Source organism: Emys orbicularis, chromosome 2, assembly GCF_028017835.1.
Source record: "Emys orbicularis isolate rEmyOrb1 chromosome 2, rEmyOrb1.hap1, whole genome shotgun sequence".
NCBI classification, from domain to species: Eukaryota; Metazoa; Chordata; order Testudines; family Emydidae; genus Emys; species Emys orbicularis.
The window spans coordinates 265,337,453-265,347,145 of record NC_088684.1 but is presented as its reverse complement, the minus strand read 5'-3'; the positions used below and the strand labels follow the sequence as shown (position 1 = coordinate 265,347,145).

General features: G+C 42.8%; 1 protein-coding gene across 5 annotated transcripts in view; it reads left to right on the top strand.

The window, feature by feature from the left end:
* Positions 1 to 410: 410 nt before the first annotated feature.
* ABI1 (abl interactor 1) overlaps positions 411 to 9,693 on the top strand; it is a 125,244-nt gene continuing 115,961 nt past the window's right edge. For all 5 annotated transcript variants that reach the window (XM_065399232.1, XM_065399231.1, XM_065399229.1 and 2 more), the window contains exon 1: positions 411 to 633. In XM_065399232.1, the coding sequence (XP_065255304.1) occupies positions 517 to 633 (117 nt within the window). In that variant the 5' untranslated portion in view covers positions 411 to 516. The remainder of the gene's footprint in view (positions 634 to 9,693) is intronic.

Genomic DNA, 9,693 nt, shown 5'->3' with positions numbered 1-9,693 from the left:
CTGATTGTCAGCCTCAGCAGTGGCCCTTTTGTCTCTCCCCGTGTTGTAATGCAGAGCGGATCTCGACCAGACACTGAGGAGCTCGCTCGCCCGCTGCTGTTTTCATTTCCCATTGTTGCAGCGGGCCCAGCCCTACCATGCTTTGAACCAAAGCCGGTGGAAATGAGCGGGGCTGGCAGCTCTCCCTCGAGTGAGAAACTGTGTGAGTGACAGTGGTCACAGGGCTCAGTCTATCAGCCACGGCCCGGCCTTGGCGGGGGAAACCACCCCGCGCCTCCACGCGCACAGCTTCGCCTGGCGCATGTCCAATCCAGGAACTCAATCGCCGCGGGGGGGCAGCGCAGACTACAACTCCCAGCGTGCAGTGCGACGGGCATTTCGGGGGTGGGTGGGGAAAGCACGGCGGCCTGACGAAAGCGAGGCGAGGAGGAATCCCACAATACCAGGCGGGCTGTGTGGGCTCGCCGCCGCCGCTGTCTCTTTAATGCAAGAGGAAGCGATGCGGAGGGGTGGAAAATGGCAGAGCTGCAGATGCTGCTAGAGGAGGAAATCCCTTCAGGCAAGCGGGCTCTGCTCGAGAGCTACCAGAACCTCACCCGCGTGGCCGACTACTGCGAGAACAACTACATCCAGGTGAGCGCGCCGCGCCGGGCGCCTCGCGGCAGGGCGAGAAGGGAGGCGCTGGTGGCGGGTGCAGGAAGTGGGCAGCGAATGTTGCAACAGCCGGAGAAGCCTCCGAGACACTGTATCGCCCGGCAGTAGCGGCAGCTGCCTCTGCTGAAGCGCTCTGATACCTCCTCCCTTCCCCATGCCTTTCAACTTTCTAGCCAAATGCCTCTTCCCCCCCCCCCCCCGCGCCTGTGTCTGGGCGGGGGGTGACTACTCTGTCAGTTCAGCACAGAGGGTGTGTCTCTTTTATTATTTATTTATTGTGACTCACAGCGCCCAGATCTCCCCGGGGTGGGGGAGAGGGTAGATTGTACATGCCTCTTACGGAGGGCTTGTAAATCTGCCTGTTTCAGTCCGAATTCCTCAACCCTCCTCTTCTCCTCCTCCTCCTCCCCCCTTGCAGTTTTGGTTTTGTAGCTGCTAGTGATATCTTAAAGAATCAAACCAACCATTTAAAAAAAAATCCCTGAAGTGCTGGCTTCGTAGGTCACTTGAAATAGAGACCTAGGCATCGCCTTTTTTACCTTTTCGGGGTGTGTTTTCCCTCCCTGTTAGGTGTGTAAAGAGGTGAATTTCAGAAAGGATTTAAGAGTGAGGTTGGCAAATGCTGAATTCTGGGTAGTGTTGAAATACAAATGACACAAACATAATTCTGCATTTATGTTGTGGGAGGGAGGAGGGACCCCCCCCACACACACACAACATATAACAATCCAAGTGGAAATTGTTTTAATATTTGGCATCTAATTCTCACTAAGACTAAATGAATTACATTCCTGGCATGCTGCACTGGCGATCCTGAATTGTTAAAATTAACAGTTTGCATGTATATAGACAGTAATGTGAAAGCATGATATGGTATTTCAGCATGGCAGTTTCTCCTTCTGAGAGGGCAGGGCTGCTTGCTTCATAATTCAAACATCCTATAGCAATATTTTTAAACTGGGTGTCTCTTGCTGCAAGATACAACCCGATTCACTTGTCTTATATCTTTCAATTAATTAGGAGAATTCTTCTACAGCTTGTTCAGTGTTTCCTAACTTCTTTTTTTAACTCTTTTGTGTGTGTGGTTACTTTAAGTACATTTTTATTTTGGCCTTTAAAAGTATTTTCATAGTAATTATCTATATAAATCTGAATATAATTGTGTGCATACAGCTGAATTGAAGTAGACACAGAGCTCTCCCAGATGCCCAAATTAGTTCATGGACAAACTTACTTAAGAAAAGACTATTAAAAATTATGCATTCTAATTTTATGACTCCTCCTTTATAATGTAAATAAACCTATTGACTGTAATATACCAATGGCTAGGACTAGCTGTAACCTACACTTAATTTAGTTTTTAATGTCTTAATATTTAGCATTTATCTGAAACTGGCAGACTGTTTTATTTGTGCAAGTGGAACAATAATTTGGTGGTTTTACCAAACTTTAAATATCCCTCAATGTCCCTTTGTGAAATTACTCTTTTTCAAAATGTGAGGCAATGCTGTTGATATTCGAATTAAAATTGAGGTAGCAAATCAGTGTTTGTTTTGGGAGGGATTTATATCCTTTTCACAATTTGAGGCGATGAGGGTTAAACTGTTTTTATTCTTCAGTTACTTGCTCCACCCAAAGAAAGCTGGTTATATAAATGCTTCAAAGAGGCGAGGTTGCATTTGGGTTTACTCATGGGAAATATGACAAACACACTAGTGTGGTAATTGCAGCACATGTTTTGACCTGTCGACTTTTTTTTTTATATATGTTTCAGGAGAGTTGTGGAGAATCTTTCTGGCATTACATGTTGCTTTCAAATAGTCTTAAACCTTACTGTTTATATAAAAAAAAAATGAGACGTCCTCAGTCATTTGAAATCCATCTAACCAAGAATCACCTTAAGAATCGAGGTCGGCTGTATGCAGAATCAGTATATTTTAGTTTATCCGCATACAGCTGTGTATATCTCTGTCGGAAGGAAGCAGTATATACTAAGGTGAATAAACAGGAGTTAAGTAGTAGTTTTGTGGATTACATACCTAGTTTGTATTCTGTGTAGGTTTAGCCCAATTCATTAAAAGTGGTAAATGAGATGATACTCATCTGATTTTTAGTGCAAAACAGCTTTCCAGCGGTTGTGTAAAGCCATCTGTTCTACAGTTGGAGTAGTGTAGATATAATAATTACAGTCAGTCTCCTGGAACAGTAGTGTCAATGGGGGAGAGGGGTGGGGGGAGGAGGGGCTGCCTCAGGGTTAGAGGATATGACACACAAGGCAGTGTAGGGTTATGAAAATGGGGAGCTATCAAAACAAAACATGTGGTGTTTGTCAATTCAATGGTACTTAATACAAACAGTCAGTATTTTTAGAACTAGAGAGGTATTGCTCCCAACTGCCCTGGATATCACCGGGAAAAGGTAGAGCAGAACTATACATTGAGTACAGTGTTTAAAACACTTCAAAAATGGGATGCTTTATAATTTGACTTTATGTATGTTTAACTGACTCAAACCAGGCTCTTTGAGATTTCTAATAGAACCATGACTACTGGTATCTTTCTTTTTTATGAGAACATTGTGCTGCTTACTGCAGAAGGTGTTACTCTCTTGCCACCTCCTCTGCATTTTGTACACTGTCTGACAGCCTTTTTGACCAAAGCACACAAATATTGTTGCAAACGCTTTTTTGATGGAAGTTCTCAATTTGATATCTTGCATTGTTCCTTCACTGTGGCAAGAATGTAACCTTTTATAAGATTACTGATTTTTTTTTTTTCCCTCTGAAAAGTCTTTTGAAATTGTATGTGTATTAAAAATGCCTGTATGTTTAAGTCTGGAACAATTGGGCTTGATTTCTAGTCCCCCTCCCTTTCTCTCCTTCCTACTTTGCCCTCAACAGCTGATGCTAATCTTTGGATGTCAATGCTATAAGGAACTGAGAAATCGCTACTGGCTACCATGTGCAGTGAAACAAACAACAAAGCAGAAATCCAGAGAGTAATGTATCTAGTCCACCAGGCCGTGTATATGCTGGTTATCTGATAGGAAGGAAGGAAGAAGAATGCTGTGAGACGGCACTGAAAGGAGCCAATGAGGTTAGGAGAAGATTCAAAATACTAAAAGGAAATTTTAGTGTGGTGACTGTTGGGGAGAGAAAAGGGAAAAGACACTGAATGTAGAAGTAGCACCAACTACCTCTTATTATAAATGTTGGGGGATTTTAATGATTTGATTAGTAGGAAACAATATATAAATAACTGTTACATTACTGGTTTCAATTTTTAAGTAGATTTAAAATTTATCTTTAAACTTCTGGTTATGCTTGGAGGTGTTAGTGATTTTGGAAACAGCTAGAAATGTAGTATCTGATCTAGAACCATGGTTCTCAAACTTTCCAGAGTACTGTACCCCTTTCAGAAGGCTTTGTCTTGCATACCCCAAGTTTCACCTCACTTAAACTACTAGCTTACAAAATCAGACATAAAAATACAAAAGTGTCACTGCATACTACTACTGAAAAATTGCTTACTTTCTCATTTTTGCCATAGGATTATAAAATAAATCATGACCTCCAGGTTGAGAGAAACTGAAATACTATATAGAGCCGTATAAAGAAATCATTGTATGCAATTTTAGTTTGTACTGACTTCGCTAGGGCTTTTCATGTAGCCTGTTGTAAAACTGGGCAAATATCTAGATGAGTTGACATGCCCCTCGTTGAAACCACTGATCTAGAAGACATTGTAAACCATTTATTAGCTTGCCACATAATTTTAAAGATGAGGCTTTGATTCTTCAGTTGGGCTATGTGATGTCTTGCCTCTCCTTGTGAAAGGAGCTATCTTAATACAAATAGCTTCTTGGGGATCAAATCTTGTTGTTCTTAGTTGCCTCTTAGTGTTATGTTGGCATGTGTTTTTAAAGTGAACAAAACAAATTCCAACATCAGTCTTATGATAGGTAGCACGTTAGAAAAGGGGACATTTTGCTTGTGAATAAGTATGCTTTTCAATGATGTGCTGTATGATATGAATGAGGGAGAAGGATTTGGCACTCCTTGGTAAGTCCCAAGCTAGGATTGCCAATTTTCTAATTGCAGAAAACCAAACACCCTGTCCTGCCTCTTCTCTGAGGGCTCACCCCCTACTCACTCAATTTCCCACTCCCTCTGTTGCTCACTCTCCCCCACCCTCACTCACTTTTGCCAGGCTGGGACAGGGGGATGGGGTGTGGGAGGAATGAGGGCTTCGTCTAGGGGAGCAGGCTCTGGGGTGGGGCTGGGGATGAGGGGTTTGAGGTGCAAGAGGGGGCTCCAGGCTGGGACTGAGGGGTTCAGGGTGTGGGAGGGTTCTCTGGGCTGAGACGGGGTTGGGATGTAGGAGGGGGTAAGGGTGCCGACTGGGGGTGTGGGCTCTGGGGTTGGACTAGGGCTGAGGGGCTTGGGGTACAGGAGGGGGCTCTGGGCTGGGGCCGAGGGGTTTGGAGTGCATAAGGGAGTGTGGGCTCGGGGGGGGGGGAGTTTTGGTGTGTGTTTGGGGGGGGTTGGGGGTGCAGGCTCTTACCTCAGGCAGTTCCCGGAAGCGGATGGTACGTTCCTCTGGCTCCTAGGTGGAGTCGTGGCCCCGCAGCTCCCATTGGCCATGGTTCCTGGCCAATGGGAGCTGCGGAGTCGGCACTCTGGGTGGGGGCAGTGCACAGAGACTCCCTGTGCTTAGGGGCCACAGGGATATGCCACTGCTTCTGGGAGCCATGCAGAACCAGGGCAGGCAGGGAACCTGCCTTAGCCCCGCTGACCGGACTTTTAACAGCCCGGTCAGCGGTGCTGACTTGCTCTGCCAGAGTCCCTATTTGACCGGGCATTCTGGTCGAAAACCGGACGCCTGACAACCCTAAAGGGTTTGCTTCATTGCATACTCTTCTCTCTTTCCCCCCCCCCACCCCCAAGGGGAAAAAAACCCCAAAACCAACAATAACCCTCCCCCCTTCAAAAAGTGTGTTTTTAATTTAACCCAATTTAACTGTAAAAACACAGCAATTAGGGTTAGCAACTCGAGTTCAACTCCAGGATCCCCCTATAGGTTTTAATTTGGCTGCTAACCAGAGTTAAACATTGTTGCCATGTCTTCGGTACTGTTTGAATCTGAGTTAGCTAACCTGAGTTAAGAACACACTTTTTTTTTCTTCTTCTTCAGTGAAGGCATAAATTAAAATACAAGCCTCAGTTTTTGATTCTGTTCCCTTTCCCATAATCCTTCATGACTGCAATTAAACTGCGAAAATATTGGTGGCGTTGTGTAGCAATTTGGGGATTGTGATTGTGGTGAAATCCTTCTTTGGCAACATGATATAGAAATAACATACAGAGTTAAAAAATACTCAGAATTAAAACTACTGTCTAAGTCCCCAATTAGAAATACTAACTTACCATAGATGTCTCCGACAGTTTCTAGTCTGACTGGGCTTTATTGCTTAGCTTTAGTGAACATATCTGCATTAACTTGCTTATTGGGTGTGGTGATGAAAAATAGAAACGATATAGGAAGCTATGGTCTTCAGTGTTGTGTTGACATCTTCCTTTGAGTTGCTGCAGTTGATAGCAGTACAAGAACTAATGTAGTGAGTTTCCTTCTGTAATGGGTCTATAAAATACTGATTGTAAATGCTGACAATTTAAGTCAAGACGGTGGAACAGTACTTATCTCATGGTCTGGTTAAGTGTAGACAGCTGCATTGTTTACTTCAGTGCTTTTCTGTTAGACTGCTGTGGGAACATCTAGTAATTAAATCAAATGTGATTTTAAGATCACATTCAGAGCCTATAAACTAATGGCTTGAAATACCATGTGAATCTTGTAAATGATGATGATTCTGAGTTCTTTAATGCTGGGGTCACTTTTTATTTTTGTGAATGGACTCTAGCTTTTGAAAGTCAATTGCATAAATAATAAACATGAGACTTTGAGAAGTATGTGCTGAATTGCTTAAATGTGCCTTTTTGGATGTGTTATTTCCTACTGTAACTTCAAGTGTGGTATGTGGAAACCATAGTTCATGCTAAGCTGACTGAGCTATTCTGGAAGAAAGGCAGAAACAAGGGCATAGTTTTTTTAGATTGACCCTTGGAATTCACCCTATTGGAGGAAATTGGAGGTTTCCTTCCTGCTTTGGGGGGGGGGAGGGGGGCAGGGGAAGCTGTACAGATCAGATGTCCTATCCTTTTGGTAGGATGTTTATTGATATGGAAGATCTGATCAAGATGTTCCACAGTTCTTTAGGAAGAAAGTATCTACTGCGTGTCTCTTTTTTTGTTAGTCATCTAACTCTTGTTCTTGTATTTGTGTTCTCTTCTTTTTGGTGTGGGTGACCTCATGCTAGACTTGCTTTGCTTGAAAGAATGGTGGAACATGGCACAGCTTATTTCAGTACAATCAAGTTCACTTAGGAGTTTTGATACAGGAAATTACCTGTTTTAAAGGGATAAACTTCTTAAACAGTCATTAATACAAATCTTGTACTTTCTGAGAGAACTTCTGAACTACTTTTGAGTTCATAGATTTAGATTCATGTTTTCAAAAATGGTTAAAGGGCAAAAGTAAATTGACTGACTTATTATAGACTTTCAAAATGTGTTACAGTAAGACAAAACAAACAATCCACTTTCCATTACACTTAACTATTCAGCACATATATTATAAAAGACTTGAGTCTCAGAACAAGGTGCAATGTCCAAGACACAACTCCAGGAATCCTTCATGTGGCTTAAATTGAAGTACTTGCATTTTTTTTAAAATGCATGTTATACTGTGTGCAAAATATCTTTTTAGAGAGGATAGGAAACAGGACAAAACATGCCTTGCCCAAGTATTAAATGAGAACATAGACTACGATGTCTGTCTTGTAAATAACATATTTGGTGATTTTTAAAATATGGATTATTGGCCTAGTAGATGTAATGGCTCTTCTTGTGTCAATGAGACTCTACATTTTTGCAAAACACGGTTGAATACATACAGTTCTAAAGTGGATATGAGCATTATGGCCATAGTGTAGTTTCTTATTAAATATTTAAGTGGTTATTTAGCATGCACAGGAACCACTTTTCTAAATATAGCATGATCATTTTGTGGGCTCTTTTCTTTTTTCTTTTCTTTTCGGAGGACTGGTTCAGAGCATGGACAAGTTGTCACAAACTTGAAATGTTTATACTTGCTCTTCTAAATTATTTGAAGTGGGGTGGCAAGATTTCCACTTCTGTTCCAGTACTGTCCCATTACCACTTCAGTAGGGGTTATGTCTGTGCTTCTCTATCTAATAATTCTCTACTATTACCAGGCAAAGCAAAGTGAATTGGACTCATTTGTCACTGGGGTTAGGGCCTGCTACCTCTGCTGCAGGAGATGCTCTGGAGAGGGGATTTGAAACGCAGAGGCCTAGTAAAAACATATCAAAGGCTTAGCTTGATACCTTGCTCTCAAGGCTGGAAGGAGCTAGATGCTCTGGAGAGGGGATTTGAAACGCAGAGGCCTAGTAAAAACATATCAAAGGCTTAGCTTGATACCTTGCTCTCAAGGCTGGAAGGAGCTGGAGCACTGAAGTTGGTGTAGTTGGTAGTTCTGAAATCTTGGAGGAAAGAGAAATGCTGAGTGAAAGAGGGAATCAATCCTGCCCTTTACCTCCAGAGCCTGAGGGAAGGACCCTGTGAGGCTCAGAGCCTTTTAGGGTGGGAATGAAACTGGGGTGTGGATTCAGAGTATGAATAAAAAATATTACTTGTGAAAGTTGTGTGGTGAGGCTAGAGAGATGTGTGGAAATGGTCTGTTGTTGAGTACCAGCAGAAATAAAATGTGTGGAAGGGGATGGGGGAAGATGTGGGTGATGAATAGAGAAAATGTAGAAGTAAATAACTTAATAAGCATAAACAAAATATGTACCTATATAATGCCAGTCATTCCAACACTGAAGTTTTATAAGTATTGTTACCTCAGGTCCCCTAAAAACCAACTCAAGGTCACACTTGTATTAGTTTTATTACGATGCCGCTGTTGCGTCAGGTAGAAAAGAGATGGATACTCACACATTCACCGCATTCATACCCTCATGCACCCACACACTTACACAGGTGGAGTTACCGGAGACAGCGTGGAAGCCGAGAAGCCAAAGCATGATAGATCTGGTGTGTCCGCCTGCGGTCATAAATCCAGGCTGGTGAGCAGGTCAAGGAGCAGCAGCTTGTGTGCATGCCTTCTTCCTTTTCCTGGAACTGAGTGGCTCCTGTCACGTACACTGAGTTTTTCTTCTGTGTCAGTCACTGAGAATCATTCCCAGACCAGTTTGTTTCATGCATACCAGGTTCTTCTTTTCTTTACAGCACCCCATGATTGCCTTCTCAGGGCTGATTACATCAGGCACCCCTGGCTCCTGTCTCTGGGCTCTTTTCTCCTTTCAGTTCCTCTCCGCTCAATCCCACATACACTCCCTTGTTCACACACTCTCTGATTGGGTGATGGGATATTACAAAGCTTGGAAGTTCATACAAGTGGTTACTTGAAAAGGTTACAGAGCTTGCAAAGGTTACAAAACTTAAAAGGCTATGCTAACAATAACTGAAGTTACAAAGTCTGCAAAAAGGTTGCAGAACTTAATGATACAAGTTACAGATCTTACAATCGCATTTGAGCGGAGGCTTTACATAACACTAATGAAATCTACCATTACCCCTTTTTGGTAGGGTGAATTATAATCACTTCACAGATGAATAAGTGGAGGCAGAGAGAGGATAAGAAGCTGAGGTCACGCAGGGACTCACTGGCAGATTTAGGAACAGAATCCACTTGTTCTGACTTAGTACTGTGCTCAGAGGGTTCCCCCCTCCCCTCAATAGCCCCCATTACTCTCTCCCTCAGCAGAAATTTTGCATTGCTCTGAAGCATTAACAGACAATGAAATGATACCCCTGGGAAAACACATGCCCCTGAAACTATCATTAAACTCTTTAGCAGTAGTAATTCCTTAGTATCAACAGGAGCCCTCTGAGAATAA